General features: G+C 46.0%; 1 protein-coding gene across 1 annotated transcript in view; it reads left to right on the forward strand.

The window, feature by feature from the left end:
* Positions 1-20812, forward strand: part of DYNC2H1 (dynein cytoplasmic 2 heavy chain 1) — a 200093-nt gene that overhangs the window by 129311 nt on the left and 49970 nt on the right. The window contains exons 73-79 of the mRNA XM_056858874.1: positions 1139-1216; positions 11203-11334; positions 14197-14269; positions 15871-16031; positions 16717-16842; positions 19504-19614; positions 19725-19880. Coding sequence (XP_056714852.1) covers positions 1139-1216; positions 11203-11334; positions 14197-14269; positions 15871-16031; positions 16717-16842; positions 19504-19614; positions 19725-19880 — 837 coding nt within the window. The remainder of the gene's footprint in view (positions 1-1138; positions 1217-11202; positions 11335-14196; positions 14270-15870; positions 16032-16716; positions 16843-19503; positions 19615-19724; positions 19881-20812) is intronic.

Below are 20812 nucleotides of genomic sequence, written 5' to 3' on the forward strand. Positions count from 1 at the left end.
GCTTACTTCTGAGTAGACCTGATTAATATTTGCTCCCTTGTTTTGGGAACGGATTTAGGGGCTGCACAAATGTTGAGAGGGATGGCAGGAAGGATTGCCCTCATTTGGATTTGACCGTGTAACATTATATTAGGCTGACAAATCGTATTGATTTAATGGCATGATATCGCCATGTTTGTTCATGGTCCCTGAAGGGCTAAGGTGACGTTTGGATGAAGCCCAATTTTTAAAAACCCAGACACGAAAGCAGCAGATTTGTGAAAGAACCAGCATTGAACAACATCTTATAAGCGGACGAAAAGAGAGTTTGTGAAACTTTTCTCCATTTCAGCTATCAGTGCCCTGAATTTTTTTTGTGGGGGTGCATAATTATTTAATTGAAAGAAATATGGGAAGCAAACCTGTGGGCAAAATTTTGGAGGCAGGGTGTGAACAGGATATCGGTATAGTGTTACCTTAGCATTCAGGGGTGTCCTTGCTTTAGTACATAATTGATACAAGTACGACTGGCAGAGGTGTATTAGGCAGAAGTCTGGTTTCTAGACTGGACATTAGAATCAAGTTAGTAGCATTGGACTTGCACACTTATAGCCTCGTGTCTTTAGACCTTGAAAAACGTGACTGCTCTTTCTGGTTCCAAATGAACAGTGGATAGGGAGGCCAAATTTAAGTACTTTCAACTGCCATTGAGCCCAAAGAGGAAAAGTTGTGATGTGCCCAAGGCCAGTTTGCCACCCAAGCAGACTCCTGGGATGCCATATCATCAGGAGTGGAATGAGAAGAGGTGTGCATGGCACTGCCACCTGGTTCCAAGACAGGCTGCTGGAGAGGCATCTGTGCCCTGCCATCTGGCTCAAAACCAGGCTACCTTGGCACTCTCTCCCTCTCTGAATTTCGGCTTGGTTTCAGCTGGGGCAGCACAGGAAGAGTGTTCTTGGGGCAGCAGAAGGCCTTGAGCCTAACTCTTCAGTATTTGGCACGTCTGACCTTGGCATCCTTGGAATCGGGGATTGGAAATTCAGCTAGAACAGCCAAACATGTTTGCACGTTGGCTAAAATTAAGTCCCTAATCAGTGACTTCTCTCCAAGAACACCCTTGCTTATAATACTCGCAACATAATGCCTTTGTTCTGTTAAGGATTCCCAAAAAAGCATCCGAGACCAGATTCCCTCTTGGATAGAACAGGAAAGAGCCTGGGCAGTAGCATCTCTTAAGGTAATACATCATTTCAGCATTCCTGCTAAAGTTAATTTTGCACTGTAAAAATCAACATTTGTCAACATGATAAGTGTTTGAAGTGGGCAGGATTACTGTTTGAAGTCATGAGTATTATTAGTTCGAATTGTCCCTGTTGGGCAACCTATTCCTCTCACGACTTTTCTGCATTGAAACCACATCTGTAGTCTATACCAAAGCTTCTTAAACTGTGGGTTGCGACCTCATATGGGGTCGCGTAACTGAATGTGGGGGTCATGAATTTTTTAAAATTTTTAAAATAAACGTCTTTAGGTTTTTTATCAGTAAATGTTTGATTTGTATACCTATTTTATATACCTATATACTGGGGTCACAAAATTTCTCGGGCGAAAAGGGGTCTCGAGTGGAAAAAGTTTAAGAAGCCCTGGTCTATACTGTTTTCACCCTTTTTCAAAACAATAAAGCATAGTCAAGGTTCAGTGACCCATATTAGTGTGTGTTGTATTGTTAGTCCATATTATATAGAGTGTATATATTAAGTGTAACCTTTGCTGTTTTCTTAATGTACATAAAAAGCTCAGATTACTTGAATTAAATATTTTCAGCATGAAAAGTTTGCCCACAGACCCTGTTTATGGTTTTCTCTTTTATGTTAATGTTTCTCCTCTGTCATGTATGTTTATGAACGATTGGCTTAATGTTACTGGTCATGTTGGGTTACTTCTTAAATGAGTGTATTGTTCGTTTTCGTGGCTTCTGTGCAGTCCCACATGGGACTGCGCAGGCGCAGGCCAGCCACGGAAAAGATTAGCAGAGCTTCTAGAAGAGTTAGCTCCCAAGGAGCGCTCCCCTCCCCCTCCCGTCAGGGACCCAGCCTTAACAGTCTTTCCCGCCCAGGAGTCACCTGACCGGAGGGGGTGGGGAGCACTCTTCCCTCAGTTCTCATTCTGCCGCCGCGGAGAGAACAGCGTTTTGGTTTCGAGCTTCGGTCATCAACGAATTCTGAGGTAAAAATTTTTTTCTATACCTCAACGGCTTAGTATTTTTTTATGGACATGGCTTTGTTTAAGAAGTGCCGCACGTGCGGTACGAAAATGGCGTCTTCTGACGAACACCACGACTGCCTGTTATGCCTGGGCGAGGGGCATGTGGTGGCGGCCTGTAAGGCCTGTGCGCTGTTCACTCACAAGTGCCGCCAACACAGGGCTAAAAAGTTAATGGCAGCTCTGTACGAGAAATCACTCCGTCCAGATCAATCTCCGGGACAGGTTTCTCTGGACCCCGCTACCACGTCTAAGAGGGTCACCTCTCATACTAGAGACAATAGAGCCATGTCCGAACCTCCTTTTAAAAAACATAAAGATAAGAAGAAGAACCCTGCCTCGCCGAAATCGAGGAAACGGGGAGATTCTGTTCGATCTGCCCCAGCGAGTTCCACCTTGCCGGTTCCGTCGACGTCACGAGCATCGACGCCGTGTGTGGCTGACAGAGCGGTCGACGTCGTTAGGTCGTCGCCGAGGCATCGGGCTCCTTCCCGGAAGGGATCGGGGTCGCCGAGGCATGCTTCCGCCTCGCCTCTTCGCCGCTCGCCACCGAGTAGGGGCTCGACGCCCCCTGCTGCTCGGGGTCGGAGCCCTCGTCAGAGCCTGCAGAGTGCGTCTGCACCTGCCTTAAGGCCCCCTCATCCCCCGTCGCCTTCTGGGGTTGAGCAGTGCTCCTCGTCGTCGGAGGAAGACGTCATGGAGATTCCCGAGAATGTTGCCTCGGAGGCGGAGGAGCCCCTGGCGTCGGAGGAATACCGGAGGGGTTTTGCTCCATACCAGGACTGGGGTCCATGGGGGTATTGCCCGCCTCCATGGTATCCACAATTCAACTTTTTTGATCCTCGACGCCAATTCGACGTCGACTATTACCAGCGGGGATTCGGCACCGACAGCTATCGCCCCATCGACTCCGGGGCTTACCATCGGCGCCGTGACGACTCTGTTCGGGGCCATAGACAGCACGCAGCTGTTCATCCCTCATCCGGCACCCCTCCTCGACGTCATAAGGTCTCTAGATCTCCAGCAGACAAGGGGACATCTCGGGCCGTTCCGCCTCCTCTCCCCTCGACTTCGACAGCTCCTGTCGTCGGTGACCTACCTGTATCAACGGCGTCGACGTCGAGGCCCAGGCAAGTCATCGAGATCGACGTCAGCGATGATGAGGGCGAGCTAGGTTCGGAGTCTTCGGCAGAAGACACTTCCCTACCGTCCCCGGATGACGTCGTGGGAGACCCTACCCCAGTTTCCCCCACGGAGGACTTAAGGGTTTTTTCTGAACTCTTATTGCGTTTGGCTAAAGCTTTAAACTTATCGGCCACTCAAGCAGACCCTAGACCATCTGATCCCATTATGGGGGTTTTATTTAGCCCAGACACGGGTCCAGCCAAGTTACCCATGGTCAAGGGGATTAAGGAAGTTGCCATGGCCACCTGGCAGAGGCCTGCCTCGGTTGTGGCCTCGATTAAGAAAATCGAGAATCTGTATAAGATTAATGAGGAGGATGCAGAATTTCTTTATAAGCATCCGCAGCCCAACTCTATTATTACAGAGGTTCTCGCCGCTAAATACAAGTCGGGTACCCACTCGGCCCCCCTGGATAAGGAAGGGCGTAAGTTGGATGGTTTGGGCCGAAAACTCTATTCTTCGGCTGCTCTTGGTATCCGCATTGCCAATTTTGGTGCGTTGATGGGAAGGTACCAGATGTTTCTATGGGACAGGGTATCTGAGATTTTAGATTCTCTCCCTGATGAAAAGAGAGCTCTTTTGAAGGGTCTCCAGTCAGAGGGCCAGAGATTGGGGAAGAACCAGATTGCTCTTTCACGACATATGGCGGACGCCGCTGGTAGGAGTATGGCGTCGAGCATAGTCCTCCGTCGCCACTCCTGGTTGCGGGCATCCACACTGGCGCCTGATGTTAAGGCTAGGATAGAAGACATGCCGTTTGACGTCAAGGCTTTATTTTGCGATTTGACGAATGATGTCTTACACAATCTCCGCAAACAAAAAGCAACGGCAAAGTCCTTGGGGGTCACCCAGCAGGGGGGTCCCTCGTTCAAACCCAGGCCTTTCTATAGGCAGTCCCAATCTTATTATTCGGGCAAGTCTTATAGGCCTCAGTCTTGGGGGTATCAACAAGCTCAGCCCCGGCATTATCCCGCTTCTCAGCAGGATAAAAGGTTCACCCCTAAGAATCGGGGTAGGAAGGGTGGATACCCCCCACGGGATAACCAAGGGGGAAAGAAGAACACGTCCTGACTACCTGACGTAGCAATTCCAACCACAGTTCTATCTGTCCCGGTTGTATCGGCGTTTCCGCTGTCTGGTCCAGTTGTCTCAATATTCTTTGAGCGTTTGTTTCCTTTTGTGAGTAAATGGTTACAAATTTCGAATGATTCCTGGGTGTTGAATATCATCTCCAGGGGATACTGCATTGAGTTCGTTGAGACTCCACCGTGTACCTACCCCACCCCAGGCTCGGGCACTGCCTCTGTAGAGGTCCTCCAGGAAGTGCAGAGTCTGCTGCTGAAGGGAGCAATTCAGGTTGTCCCGCCCACTGAATCTCAACTAGGCTTCTACTCCAGATATTTCTTAATTGATAAGAAAGGTGGGGGTAAGAGGCCCATTATGGATCTCAGAGATTTGAATGAATACGTCCGGTTCAGGAAATTTAGGATGATATCCCTGCGTGACAATTTACCCCTTCTATCAGCTGACATGTGGTTTGGGGTGGTAGACCTCAAAGATGCGTATTTCCACATTGCGATCCACAAGCTATGTAGGAAATATCTTAGGTTTACATGTCACGGGGTCACCTTTGAATATACGGTTTTACCGTTTGGGTTGTCCCCCGCCCCGCGGGTTTTCACAAAAGTGATGGCGGAGGTGGTGGGTTTTCTAACCTTACAGGGTTGCACCATCTATCCCTATCTTGACGACTGGCTGGTCGTGGGCAGGTCCAAGCAAGATCTAATCACCTCTATCTCAAAGGTGACGACCACCTTGACTCACCTCGGCCTAATTATTAATTATGAGAAGTCCCGCCTCACACCATCTAGAATGGTGGACTTCATTGGGGCGACCCTGGATGCCGAACGTAATTCCGCCTTCCTACCTATTCCTAGGGTTAGAGCTATTCAGAAGCTAGTACGGTACTTCTCCTCACAGAGATATCAGAAGGCGGTGGTTATTCAACAGTTGTTGGGACTCATGTCATCTACTACTGCTGTGGTCCCTTATGCAAGGTTACGCATGAGACCCCTGCAGAATTGGTTCTTGAGGGCCTTCAAGGTTAGCAGCGACCCTCAGGGAAAGATGTTGTCCATCCCCAGAGCGGTTATTCGTTCCTTGACGTGGTGGGCGCAAGAGTCTAACCTTCTCAAGGGTGTTAGTTTTGGGGTCATTCTGCCTGATCTCCAGATGTTTACTGATGCCTCCATGGGGGGTTGGGGGGCTCATTGTGGCACCCTGACAGCCAAAGGGAGGTGGACCCCTCACCAGGCCACCTTGCATATCAATCTGTTGGAATTGAGAGCTATTAGATTTGGACTCCTTTCTTTTGCAGATGTTCTCGTTCAAAAGACTGTGCTCATCGCTACAGACAACACCACAGCTATGTTTTATATAAACAAGCAAGGGGGCACAAATTCCCTAGCTTTGTGTCGGGAGGCATCCCGCATATGGGAGTGGGCTATAGAACATCACATATCCCTGAAGGCCATTCACGTGGCAGGTTCTTCAAACACTACAGCGGATGCCCTGAGCAGGGATGGTTCCCTAGATCACGAATGGTCCATCCCTTTCTCTTTTCTCGACCCTATCTTCCACGTATGGGGTTGGCCAGAAGTAGATCTGTTTGCTACGCGCGACAATGCGCGATGCCCACAATTCTGTTCAAGGGCAGCTCGAGGAGAGTCGTCTCTAGGAGACGCCTTTCAGTTCCCGTGGTCGACAGCCCTAATGTACGCTTTTCCCCCTATTCCCCTGATCCCGAGGGTGTTGGGGAAGGCCCTCCAGGAGGGTGCCAACTTAATTATGGTGACCCCCTTTTGGCCGAAGAGGCCGTGGTTTGCGACCCTCTGGACTGCGTCTCGTCAGAGGTGCATCAGGTTCCCGGACTCCCCCTCTCTACTGACCAGGGGACAGGTATTGCACCACAACCCGTCCTCTCTCAGTCTAACAGCTTGGAGGGTCACTCTGTGACTCAATGGTCGGATAGGGTGGCCCACGTCCTCCTCTCTGCACGTAAACCGTCCACTAGGAGGTCTTATTCACTTAAATGGTCACGGTTCTCTGCTTGGGCCTTGTCCCAGGCCATTGTACCACAAAGGTGTACGTTACCACAGTTATTTGATTACCTTTTGTCATTGAAAGATGGTGGTTTATCTAATTCATCTGTCAAATGTCATCTAGCAGCCATTTCTGCTTTCCATGACGGGTTAGATTCGTGTTCTCTATTTTCAAATAAACTTTGCAAGAGGTTTTTGAAAGGCCTGCAAAATTTATTTCCCCAGGTTCACGCTCCAGTACATCAGTGGAGCCTTTCCTTGGTGCTGTCACACCTAACTTCTAGGCCCTTCGAACCCATGGCTTTGTGTGACTTGTCTCTGCTATCTTACAAGACTGCATTTTTGGTAGCCATTACGTCAGCCAGGAGGGTCAGTGATCTGAGGGCGTTAAGAGCAAATCCTCCTTTCACCAAATTTTTCTCTAATAGGGTTGTCCTACGTCCAAGTCTAGCCTATCTACCTAAAGTAGTTTCGAAATTTCACCTCTCTCAGGACATCACCCTACCTGTGTTTTTTCCTTCCCCACAATCCCCTTCTGAACAACGATTACATACCCTAGATGTGCGTAGAGCACTTCTTTTTTATTTGCAAAGGACCAAACACTTCAGACAGGAAGATAATCTGTTTATTTGCTTTAAAGGGGCGCACAAGGGGAAGGCAGTCTCAACTCACACACTTTCCAGGTGGGTGGTATCGGCCATCAGGTTGGCCTATCAGTCAGCAGGGGTAGACTGTCCTCTTATCCTGCACGCACATTCAACGAGGGCACAAGCGGCCTCGGCTGCGTTCTCCTCGACGGTCGACATCGTGGATGTCTGCAAAGCAGCGACGTGGTCCACTCCGACGACCTTCATTCATCATTATGCCATCGATGTCGATTCAAGAGCTGATGCGGCTGTGGGGAAAGCAGTGTTGAATACGTTATTCCGTTGACCATCACACACCCACCTCCGCAGTAAGTGAGCTTGCTATTCTCCCATGTGGGACTGCACAGAAGCCACGAAAACGAAAAACAGTGTTGCACTTACCTGTAACTGTTGTTCGTTGAGTGGTCTTCTGTGCAGGCACACATCCCTCCCTCCTTCCCCGCTGTGGATGGGCACCGTAAGAGAGTGTGCTCCCCGCGGCGGCGTTAGGAGAACTGAGGGAAGAGTGCTCCCCACCCCCTCCGGTCAGGTGACTCCTGGGCGGGAAAGACTGTTAAGGCTGGGTCCCTGACGGGAGGGGGAGGGGAGCGCTCCTTGGGAGCTAACTCTTCTAGAAGCTCTGCTAATCTTTTCCGTGGCTGGCCTGCGCCTGCGCAGTCCCATGTGTGCCTGCACAGAAGACCACTCAACGAACAACAGTTACAGGTAAGTGCAACACTGTTTTTTTTTATATCAAACACTGGCGTCAGATTCAGTTTACATTGGTGTGAATTCTATCTCTTCCTATTGTTCCTACTAAATATTTGCCCTACTGGGCTGTTGTGTGCATTGCTCACAATGTAAGTAACCTGGACAGGGAAAACGAGAAAAGAGGGGTCATGGCTAGATAAAAGGCAGGGTGGACCAGTTAACTTACACAGATAGCAAAGACGTTAAATCCAGTGGCGTAGCGTGGGTTGTCAGCACCCGGGGCAAGGCAAGTAATTTGCGCCCCCTAACCCGTGGATTTTAGCACTCGAGTCTCTTCCACTAGATTAGTTAAAGAAACCCTTACCCCCTAAGCACATGTATTGTTTGTGCTGATGTAATTAAAGTAAAATGACTGAACCTGGGGCCTTCGGTATACCAAGCAGCTGTGGGACTTGCAAATACCTCTGTACTTAATAATTTGTGTTTAAGAGGTGTTTGGAAGATGCAATACAAACCTTATGCCTGCTTGTCTTTGGGCCATACTCCTCCTGTGTTGTTTAGGTGGAAAGCAGCCACTGGCTTCCTTTTGGGACTTCATGTACCCCCCCCCATTCATTTTCATATGCCCAAAACATATATTTACTGTTTACTGATATGATGCTTGCTATACACCTCTGTGCACATCCTGGCCACAGGAGGCAAAGATGTATAGTAAATTGGCCCATGCTGCAAAACTAAATTAACTGTATACAATTCAAATTCACCAATTAGTAATAAGTGGAAGATGAGTTTGAAAAAGAAAAGTCCAGGAGGCAATTCTCACTAAGCATCAAATTCTAATCCACAAGTGGTTTCTCTAACAATGTGTGTGTGTGTGTGTAAAGTGCCGTCAAGTCGCAGCCGACTTATGGCAACCCAGAGGCCACTTACCGGCATCATCTTCGCCCCGAACCGCATTGAGGCGGGTGGCGCCGGCTCCCACCACCCGGGACCGAGGCGGAGACCAACGGCCGAGGCCTGGAGGAGTGCGGCGGCCTCGCGTGCCCAGGAACCTGTTGCAGGCGGCGCTCCCGGGCCGGTGGGACGGCCCTCGCGGGACCGGCGCCTCTCTCAGGGCCCAGCGCCGCCCCGCGCCCTTCAGCTTTGTCTCGCCTTCGCCCCCCACCCCTCCTTCCCCGCCGCCTCTGCTCGCCACAAACAAGACGGCCGCCGCCCTCCAGCCTCCTCTGAAACTCCCCCCCCCCTTCCGCTGGCCCGGCAGGGAGGAGCTGCTGAGTCCCACCCCCAAGGTGGGCTGGGCCGGGTGAGGCCGACGCTGTGGGCTCCGCCGTGCGGCCCTGCCTCAGCGGCGAGGGGGAGGGAGATTAATGCCTGAGGCGGCCCTGCCGTGAGTTGGGGAGCGGGGCCGCGGCTTTCCCGCCCCCTGGAGGCCTGCTGAGAGTTTGAAAATGTTATACAAAAAACACCGCTTTGAAAGGGTTTTTTGGATACCGCGGCTTATGAATGGTTGGAAGACGTCTTCACTGCAGTGAGAGAGAGTGAGTGAGTGAGCCAGGCAGGGGCAGAGAGCTGCGAGTGCGCCCCCCCAGATGTTGCGCCCGGTGCGGCCGGCCCCCCCTGCACCCCCCACGCTACGCCACTGGTTAAATCTGCTGGCCAAGAACAATTTTGAGAAGACGTGGAATGTGAAGAAGGATTTTAAGGAACAACAACAAACAAAAAGGGGGGGGGACACACACCTTAACCCTATAAAACTGGAATAAGGTTTCATTTATATTTCAGAATGTCAGCTTACTCAATCTAAGGATTGCAATTTTCTTATACATTCATGCACTTTCAAAATGGCATAGAATTGTATTATTCGAACCACTGAAGAAGGCTTCACAGCCAAAACACGTATGGTCTGAGCTGTGATAATTTTTGGGTATATTGTCACACTGTTGTAATTTAGTGTTTTTATGTTTATTTGGCATGTTCAGCACAGATACATAGAGGCTAGAACAGAGCTACATACAAGTTGTTTATATTTATATTAATTTTGTGTTTGTATTAAATTTATTATATATTGTCGAAGGCTTTCACGGTCAGAGTTCATCGGTTCTTGTAGATTATCCGGGTTGTGTGACCGTGGTCTTGGTATTTTCTTTCCTGATGTTTCGCCCACAGCTGTGGCAGGCATTTTCAGAGGAGTAACACTGTCCTTCAGTGTTACTCCTCTGAAGATGCCTGCCACAGCTGTGGGCGAAACGTCAGGAAAGAAAATACCAAGACCACGGTCACACAACCCGGATAATCTACAAGAACCGATTATTATATATTATTCTCTAAATCACTTGTATCAATATTAGCCCATGTTTTCATGTTGATTCCTTACCTAGAGGTGTTTTTTTGGAGGCTGGGGTGATAGTCTGGACAAAGTATCCTAATTCAGCATGAGGATAGCATAAATCTTGAAGGTGGGAGTAAGAGAAGGAAAAAAAGACATCTTGAAATACGTTTGCACTGCACACCCCAGCAAAAAGGGGCGTAGGAAAAGATTAGAGGGGGTCAGGGATGCACAGCCTTGATTATGAGAAATGGAGCTTTGAAGCTGACTAGCAAACAGTGTGCTAGCAAAGACACTTCTAGAGAGAAGAAAGAAACATAGTTGCAAGAGCAAAAGGTTATTGCAGCAGATGAATTCTGAAATGAAAGCGGGAGAAAACAAAGGACAAGACAGCAAGGAGGACACTGTAGTACACCAGACATGAGCCAGAATGAGTGTTCTGGCAACATGGCCAGGAAAGATTCCAGGGTGAACAATTTTAGTTGTTGCCGCACACAAACAGTTGTTCATTTTGTGTTTCAAGTTTATATAGCTCGTATATTGTTCATTTTAGAATGCACGGCATAATAATCTTGCAGCTGTATTATTAATGTAGAAGGGGCAATTTATCAGACTCCTTTCACACAAATTCCTGTGGGCAGGATGAATCGCATGCAATTTTTTTATAGCTAGAAGGGTACCAGTCAGTGGGAAAGACCAACAGGAGCGGATGTACTCTTTTCATTCCTGCATTCACACATGCTGTGGTGGGATAGGATCGTACAACAGGGGAAGCATCTTCTTTGTGGCTAAAGCAGTTTGCCTCCATGGCCCTGCTTGTGGACATGTAGTAGGTCACTGTGGGAAACAGGATGCTCGACTAAATGAACCAATGGTCTGATCTAGCAGTGGTCTTTGTACATTCTTATGAAGGTAACAGTTAAATGACTATTCATTTAAATTTGTCTGTTTATTGTTAAAATATTCTCTTTTCCCCCCGTTAAATGTAAACTGTACGCCATTTGTTCCATAGATCTCCCTCCCGACTTTGTACCAAACATTTTGCTTTCAAGATGAAGCACTGTGGCAACCTTTCTCACGGAGCTCAATGTGTGAGCAAGATTTCCCATCTATTATTGCAAACAGGATTTCTCTGTTTCAGCAGGTTCGTTTTCACATTCTGTGCTTTGTTTGCAACCAAGTCCCATTGAAATTAATGGAAGAAATTAGCTGCGACCACCTAAAAGCTGCATCATTTTCTTTTTAAAAATATTTTTAATTATTATTATCAAGCTGCATCATTTTCAGTGAAACCAGGGAGTGTCAGATTAGGACCGAAGAGTCCTAGGTTTGGGTCCCACTCAACCATGAGTCTTACCGGGTGACCTTGGGCCAGTCACTTAACACTCAGCCTAACCTATCTCACAGGAGCCCAATGCATACGACCCCTCCATGTGTTAACCAAACATGTGGAGAAGGAGAGTGGGCACAAGCGTGTTGGCTTCGCCTCCATGTGATCGCCGGCTCATGAGCACAGTGCCTTCATGCGAAGGAAAGGCCCCTCCCATCCAGTCTCTTTTTGTGCTCAGCCCTGAGTCCAGGAGACTGACATCTAGAGTAGTTCTGTTTAATTTAAATATACTGTCAGTGCAATCCTGAGCAGAGTTACACCCTTCCAATTAACAGTGCATTCCTGAACTTCAAGGGCAAAAGCCCTTAGGAGGCCAGGAAGGGGCCATGCCAGTGTTGCCTCCCCCCCGCGCGCACCAGCGTCTGGGCTACTTACGCCAGTGTTAGTGGCCCCAACGCTGGTGGGGAGGCCCAGACCCTGGGCTCTAGGTGCTGCCATGGCAGCACCACCACAGGACACTGGTGGAGCCTTCCGCTGGCGTCCTGCTGGCGTAAAGGCCGGCGTTCCAGGGGGCATTCCAGTGACCCAGGAGGTGTTCTGTCCCCTTTCGCCCCAGGTATGCCGGCGGCGAGAAGAGCGAGGCTGCACCTGCTTTTTAGCAGGCGTAGCCTTGCTTTTCTCAGTGGGGCGAAAAGCCCTATTTTAAGAGGAAAAAAGCCCAAAGGCTTTTTTCGAGCTGCTGGCAGCTGTGGAATGGCTTAGGAGGCACTGCAGCGGTGTCTCCTCCCCACCTTCCCCGCCGCCCGCAGCTCAGGAAAGTGCTGTAAGTCTGTTGAAATCAATGTGTTTAGAAGGCCTCTGCTTAGGATTGCACTGTATATTATTGTCTGTATCCTCTGACTTGGACAGCACTCACGTACTTTACTGGAGGAATATACTTTCCCAGTTAAATTATTCTATTTCCATGATTCACTATGCAGATGCCATTCATTGCCTGGAGATTTCACAAAAGAATAATGCTTTTTTGTGTGTGTGTGAATGATACCAGTTATTTCATTGTAGGCTGGAGTACTGGGATAATGAACAGAGGGCCAGCAGAGAAGAAAGGGGGCAATTTCCGTCTCTAGAAGGACTTTATGTGGGGATAGAGTTTATCTCCTGCCTTTTAGCCTCTTAAGAAAGTTGAGAATCTCTTGGCCTTCAATGGCGTCTTTCACTCAGTTCGCTGTACAATAATGGTGCATGGCTAGCCTTTGCCAGTTAAAATAGGTTACCATCAGTGCATTTCTGGGGTGGGGGGCTGAAAGTGGTCTGGAGGCAGTGTGACTCCGCCGCCAGCATAAGTGGCCTCTTATCATGGAATAAGAGGAACCTATGGCAGGGGCAGTTCCATTGCCTCCTGGCCACCGTGGAGTAGCACACTGCTCCTCCGTTGCTGCAGTCTCTCGGGACCTAAATCCTGGAAGAGGAATGCAATGCTGGCGTGGAGGGGCATTCCCATGGGCGAAACTGATGGTAGCCAGCTTCCAAAGCCTTTCCAGCCTGTGTATGCAACGCCCCCCCGCAACAGCGTTGCTGTACCAGATTTTTCCTGGCACAGCATTGCTGTTTTCTATGGGGGGAAAGGCCCATTTTAGTTTTTTACTTTTAAAAAATTCTCTTTTAAGCCTTGTGGCAGCCAGGAAACCTCTTTGGATGCGCTGCGTCTGCACCTCGGCTATGTTGTCCCTGGCTGCCGTAAGGCTCAGGAATGAGTTGCATATAATAAAGAGTTAAGACTTTACACTGGCATCAATAGCTCAACTGTGCCATCTTAAGGAGAGTTATATCCTTCTAAGGGTATACCATTAGGAGAGTTATACCCTTCTAAGTCCATGGACTTCAATTGATTTGTAAGGTTTTAACTCTCTTAGGATGGCACTGCAATTCATTCGATGCAATTTGTGGATTAAAAAACCACCTATTTTAATCAGATCTTAACTTGAGCTGTCTCCTGCGAAAAGGGTTCTCAGTGTTAATGACACTGTTTAAATAATTTACCTACCTTTTTAATTCAGGCACTGTGCGTGAGGTTTTTTTAAACAATATAATGTGTTCGTTTTATTTAAAGGCATTGTTATTTTCATTAAATGCCTTCAGCTATCTATACAGCGAAACAAGATTTGAGATTTGCTCAAACTGATATGAGGAGTTGATCCGAATACAAGTGTGCCAGTTATGTTTATTGTTATGTTTGTTTGTTTTGTGTTTATAAAAACTTGCAGAAATCCCAGCACTTGTACAGTTTGGTCAGCAGTCCTGTGCACACTTATGTTGGAGCAAGCCTCACTGAACACAATGAAACTGACTCCTGAATTAACATGCGCTGGATTTTACTGTTAAACTATTACCTAGAATTTGTATCTGTAGCAAATAGGTCATCTCCAAGCATCAGGAAAGAAGTATCTATTTAGTATTTCAGTGCTCGTATCATGTCCAGAAAGCAGATTTATCTAGTGTTACTTTGCAAATAATAATAATAATAACAAATAAGCATAACCAGTTGGTATCTCCATGTTACGTTTCACCTGTTGAGACCATTAGGTCTTTTCAGGTAAGTGTTTCTGCAAGTATTTTTGCGCTAATCATTTGGTGGTAGTAGTGTTTGAAGTCTGTTGTTAATATATTTATTTGAAGGTCCTGGTGGTCCAAGCTGTCAGGCCAGACAGACTGCAGAGTGCGATGGCTCTTTTTGCATGTAAAGCTCTGGGTAAGTTGATGGTTTTTTCCCCAATACGGCATGAAGTAATATCCCAAGCTGGATGAGGAATTACATGCATAACTATATATCAGATTCCCCCTTTGAGCCAGTAGTCAGGAGTGGACGTAGAGCTCTTTTTAAAAACAGCCTAAAAACCTACTTTTGATTAAGTTTTTATTATATTATTATAATCAAAAACATAACAGCATTTGATTAGAAACAGAAGTGGACAGTCTAGGAAGATGTTCTTTTGTACAACCACTGCTGAAATTAAAAGCAAAGTGAACAGTACTGTGGGTCCAGATTGGCCTTCAGAAATGTTCCTGCATTTTTGTCTATGATATAAGTGATGCAAAGATATGCAGTGATATAAGTGATGCAAAGGGAACGTAGGCAGGAGACTTCTTGCATTTTTCTCCTAACCTCTTGTGTGTTTGTGAGTGTTAGAAATGATGCTTGCTTTCTGAAAATATCCTTTGCAACTTTCTGGCCCAGTGTTTTATTTTTAGTACCATCACTGTGTGGTAACCAGCAAGCTTCCCCCCCCCCCTTGGTTTTTGGCCCTTAGGTTTCTGCTGCTCTATCAGGTAAAGTTGAGCCTGCAGATGGCCCCTTTTATTGCAGTTACTGAGATTATGATATCCTGCTCAGGGCCTCCTAGGTCCTGCAATCAGAATTTTTGACAAGATTCCTCTCATGCCCACAAGTCAGAGCTTCAGGCTAGGGCTGGGTGTGTATATTTGAAATGAACTGGAGTTCAAGATATTTTGTTTGTTTTTCGTATGCTGATATGGCATTGTTGATATAAAAGAGGCAGCCCTTCTCACTGTTTCACTCTTTCTGTTTCCATTTAGTTTTTCAGGAGGGCACAGATCGCTCACAAGAATTTAGGCTGAGCTATCTGTGCTTTCGGGGATGTCTAGAAATGCTTTTCAGATGCACTGCACAGGAAACTTTGATTTCATAAAATATTGACGAGTAAATGGTATGGCAGTGCTTGCACTTACCCTGCAATGCTGAACATGAATCCTTTTATGAAGGCTTTCGCCGTAGTTAGTGTACACTTGGGGGCTGCTGAGGTTTATAAGCTACATGTTTACATTTTACCATCCTTTCATCGTTTGACCATTGAAGGTGTACTGATTTTACCGCTGAAGGTTCCAAAATTGATCTCTCCTGCAGCTCTGCTTTTTATATGTGCAGGTGCACAATAGAATTATGGTATTTTTAACTAATATGTTTCCAACGTAGGCACTTTTATCGCCAGCGTCTGCATCAGCAGGAATATAAGGTCGATTATCTATGACAGCATCCATCCTGTTGTAGTTTTATTGTCTGATTTTGCAGAATGATTTTATATACCATGGTGTTTTATGTACCAAAGATTTATACCATGTTTGAAGTGTAGTCAAGAACTCCGGGAGCTTAAGGAGCTGATACACTTCAGTCCATTCAGCCCACAGATTTTTAGGTATTTATTGATTAAAATATTTATATCCTGGGGTTTTTTAATACAAATCTCCATCGCAGGTTGGAGGGATGGTTGCCCGAGGTGTATTACCAGGTTTAGTAGCAATTATATTTATTTTTAAATATTCATCCATTTCTAGGGATAAAAGAGTTGTCACCTCCACCACTGAATTTGAAACGCCTGTACAAAGAAACCTTAGAAATTGAACCCATCCTGATTATTATTTCTCCTGGTGCTGATCCTTCTCAAGAATTACAAGAACTTGCTAGTGGTGAAAGAAATGGAGAATGCTACCGTCAGGTGAGTTTCTCATGTTCGACGGTCCAGAAAAAAATCCATCAAATGCCTTGTATTCATTGGTGTAGAAGATATAGATTCCCTCTAATTAATGCATTTTGGACAAGGGCCAAGCATGGCGACTTCAGCCTATATTTGTTTGTTCATTATCCATGAAGGAATTATTGTCTTTAAGGAATTTGTCCCAAATTCAGCCTGCTACCTATCAGAAAACATCCCAGTGAAACAGACACATGAAACGAACATGGTGAAAATCAACTTGTAAAGAGTAACCATATCAGAAGTAACATGAGACACCCCTAACCCCAGCAGCTTTTGAATTGTACTACTGAGATATGTCAACTATGGAATAATACGAGGAACATCCATTGTTTCATTCATCTGCTCACCCCTAATTCTGTTAACTGAAAGGCACATATGGATATGATACCTTTTCTTAATATGACTATTAATCCATTAGGTATCTTCTTTGGCATAAGCGTTTCTGGTATCTGATCTCCATTGATTGTGGTTTATGTGATCCAGAGTGATTCCCTCATAAGTGTCAGATTCTGTTTAGGTGACATTTTGTGCCATCTGCAATATTTTTGCAGTATCACACTTTTTAGCATATTTGAGTGAAACTGCAAAATTCAAAAGAAAACTATTTTCCAATGATAAATTACAACAAATTACTTATGTTTCATAGGTTGCCATGGGCCAGGGCCAAGCTGACCTAGCTATTCAAACTGTCAAAGAATGTGCCCGAAATGGAGAGTGGCTTTGCTTGAAGAACTTGCATCTTGTGGTGTCGTGGCTTCCCATACTGGAAAAGGTAAATGATACATAGGCCTTTAGACTTCTTTCCACAGGAAGTACTTGTTAAGTCCGCGTGGGGAGGACACACGAGGTCGGAGATGGAGTTCCAACAACAACCGCTTTATTGAGAACAAGAACAGAACTGCTTACAGTGGTCAGACCTCCCACTTATATGCCCCCCTGGCTGCCTGCGGCCACTCCTCCCCAGTCCATGATGGGGGGGGGGGGAATACACCTCTAGTGGCCAATGGGCACATGCAGTCTTAGGAGCCTCGGAGAACCCCAAGCTCAGCGAGGTCCCCCCTGCTTACTGTAATATACAAATATACATACATAACAGTACTGATGTCGGAAATGTAAGTGATGTATGCCAAAGAAGTGGCTGGGCCCAAACCCTGCTTAGCATCTCAAGCTTTGGCTTTATACAAATTAAATGAAACAAATACTGTGTGCAGCTATTATAGAAGCACTTTTGTCCAATTATTCTTATGACTCACCATTTAAACAGGCTTTTTAAAAATTTAAAGCCTCATGCTCAACCATCTTTGGCAATAAATGTATCCCTGTTGGAAGGAACAGCATCACTGTTGATAACTCTTCCCCAGCATATTTATGTGACAAGCTGCCATAACCAAATATGCTGATCTTCCTCTAAAAGAGCGGCAGCAGCATCATGCAGGCTTTCCTTTATCCCTTAGAAGCTCGTTGATCTGTTGATCTTGAGCAGCATAGTTTAAAATCCATTGCTTGGGGGATATAGGGACTGAGATAAATTTTGCCACTGCCAGTGTAGCCTTAGGATCCCTATCACTTAATAAAAAAGGCATTATATCAAGCACAGAAGCATTAGATTTATCTGTTAAAAGAGGAGAGAGATATCGTCATCTGAGATCCTCATAGAAACAACATTCCAAGAGCACATGAGCTAGTGAATCGATTGAACCATCATCATGCCGGCACGTTGTCACAGGTTTTGTACGGCTGCTGCAAGGGAAGGCTATCAAAAATCGGTTCATCTTATTTTCCTCTGTCATGTAAAGTTACACTTTTCCTGTATTGTTCTTCTGGAAGCAGTGGAGGAAGTAAGGGAATTGACACTAGTGGTATTGGGTGCCAAATGTGAATTTCAACAACATAGTCATATACATAGGAGACATAAAACATATATGCTGAAACATGTAGACAAAGAAACGAGTTGTAAATTTTAGGTATTTCAGCAGCAAGCTTGCAAATTACAGGTTCTAGATGTGATGAGAAATGCATGTATAATAGGTGCACCAATTCAAAGGCATTAAACTACCACCAGAAAGAGACCACGTTCTTCAGCTGCTCAGAAAACTGCTGTGTGGTCTAGTTCTCCCATCTGTAAATCGCCTGTGTCCAAGCACCTGCTTAGCCTGATGAATCCTTTCCCGCCCACAACCTTCTGGAGTGTGTGGATGGCATGGCATCTGGAGTCTTCAGTGAGTGCAGCTGACAGCCCAACTGCCAACAGTGAATCATCCTCCCCACCCTGCCTTTTTGGGGGTAACCAAGGGAGCCTGGTGGCGCAGAGTGCTAGCCTGCAGTACTGCAGCCAAAGCTCCACTCACGACCTGAGTTCGTAAGTTGGTTTCAGGTAGCCGGCTCAAGGTTGACTCAGCCTTCCATCCTTCCGAGGTCAGTAAAACGAGTAACCAGCTTGCTGGGGGTAAACTGTAGACGACTGGGGAAGGCAATGGCAAAACAACCCCATAAATGTAGTTTGCCTAGTAAACGTGCACCAATTCAGCATCATCCCATGGGTCAGTAATGACCCAGTGCTTACACAGGGGGACTACCTTTACCTAAGGAGACTGGGTGCAACTGCCAGCCTGCCTGCTGATGGTGAACTCCCCCCAACCTGCCTCTTGGGTTTCTCCAAGGAAAGGGCCAGGAGCAGCAGAAGCCACTGCCAGCCTCTTGGGGGTATGTTCAACATGCCAGCCACAAAGCTGTTTGTCATTCTCCATCCCCAAGGCCCCTTAAGGGGACACCCCTCTTTTTAGGTTCATGCAGGGGGCCCAGTGGTGGCTCCAACGTAAGCCTGTCAGCTGGACTTCATGCGTTTTTAACCCAATTTCCATAATTTTAGGGGCATCTGCTTGTTTTAATGGGCACCCAATAACTGCAGTCTAAATTAGTATTTGTCTTGTCATTGCCTTAGAAAACAGTGGGAAACATTCCTGTATTCTAGGGGCTGTGATTTGTATGCACACTACAGAATTAACTGCTTATTCCTCACACAGCTGTGCCGACTGAACTCCAGCTAAAGTAAATGTTTCTTATAGTGTACTGTGCCTTCCTTCCTTCCTTTATCCCCCCCCCCCTTCCCAATCAAATTCAGGCTCAGGGTTCATTTAGGGGGTATGAACTGTATTCTGCTCTTAATAAATTTTGAGAGTGTTTTGCAGTGTTGATTTTCGTCTTTTAAAGAGTCCATAGTCATAGAAGTTGAACAACAAAAATGCTATAAAATGATTACTGAGGAATGGTGTTAGTGTTTCCATGGGGATTCGTCAATGTGTTTAAATAGTAACTGTTGCCCAGAGTTTTCAGGTTAAGAGTATGACATCAAAATGCTTGTGTTTTCTTTACATTTTTACCTTCTGGGTCAGCAAAATAAATGCAACATAATTTTTTTTTTTTTTTTTTACAGGAATTGAATAATCTTCAGCCCCAACCTGGTTTTCGTCTTTGGCTGACTGCCGAAGTCCATTCCAAGTTTTCTCCCATTTTGCTGCAGTCAAGTCTGAAGATAACATATGAGGTAAGCTCACTGAAATGTAATGAAGTAGCGTCCTTACCACCCCACCCCCACAAATGTTGTTTAAAACAGCACATAATATGCTAACACCAAGGCTTTCTCTTCTCCTACAGGCACCTCCAGGCCTGAAAAAGAACTTGATGCGAACATATGAATCTTGGACTCCAGAGCAAATGAGTAAAAAGGGCATTGTGTCTAGAGCCCATGCTCTCTTTAGTCTGGCTTGGTTTCATGCTGCATGTCAGGAAAGAAGGAATTATATCCCTCAGGTAAGGAGGAATATTCGTTGCCTGTGTTTTTTCCTTCTACATTTCATATACTGATTATTATCCTTTATTTCATATTTATTCTCTTATATGCATCTATGAAAATAAATTGTATAAATTATTTTTTATTTATTGTAAAGAATTGCCCTTGAGTTCCAGAACTGAAATTCTAAGACTGCAGTCCTGTGCAGAATTGTATTGGGATAAATCCAAATTACGGTAACTCAGTCAGATTTACTTGTGGTTAAATCAGGCATCGTTTCTGCTTTGTAGGACAAGCTATGTTAAAAAAGCAGATTCTTCTAGAGCTTGCAGTAGGGGTGCCAACTTCAGGTTGGGAAATTCCCGGCGATTTGGGGCTAGAACCTGAGGAGGGTGGGATTTGAGGAGAGGAGGCACCTGAACAGGGTAAAATGCCATGGAGCCCACCCTCCAAAGCAGCCGTTTTCTCCAGGGGGACATATCTCTATAGTTTGGAGTGCAGTTGTAATTCTGGCCCCACCTGGAGGTTCCTGTTTATGCAGTGTTACAAAGCACTATTATAAAATTGACCAATGTGCAATGAGTAAAGGTTAAGTGAGAATTTAATGAAAAGTTAACAATGTTCCAAAATAAATTAACGCTGTGCAATGTTGACTAATAAACGCAACAAATATATACCGTACATGAGATCCAGTTAAGTTACAAAAGGAAAATAACAGTCAAAAATAATAATAATGGCATCAGATACTGAAACAACAGATTTGTAACTGATCCAATCTCAGTAGAACAGCAAATTAGCTACTGATCAATTCTCAGTAGCAATATTTGTAACAGATGAAATCTCAGTGGAACAGCAAATAGGCTACTGATCAATTCTCAGTGGCAATATACGAGTATTACTAAAAGAAAACACCAGTGATACAATGTAGACGAAAAGCGTAATGTACGACTCA

The sequence above is a fragment of the Euleptes europaea genome, chromosome 12, assembly GCF_029931775.1.
Source record: "Euleptes europaea isolate rEulEur1 chromosome 12, rEulEur1.hap1, whole genome shotgun sequence".
Taxonomy (NCBI): Eukaryota; Metazoa; Chordata; class Lepidosauria; order Squamata; family Sphaerodactylidae; genus Euleptes; species Euleptes europaea.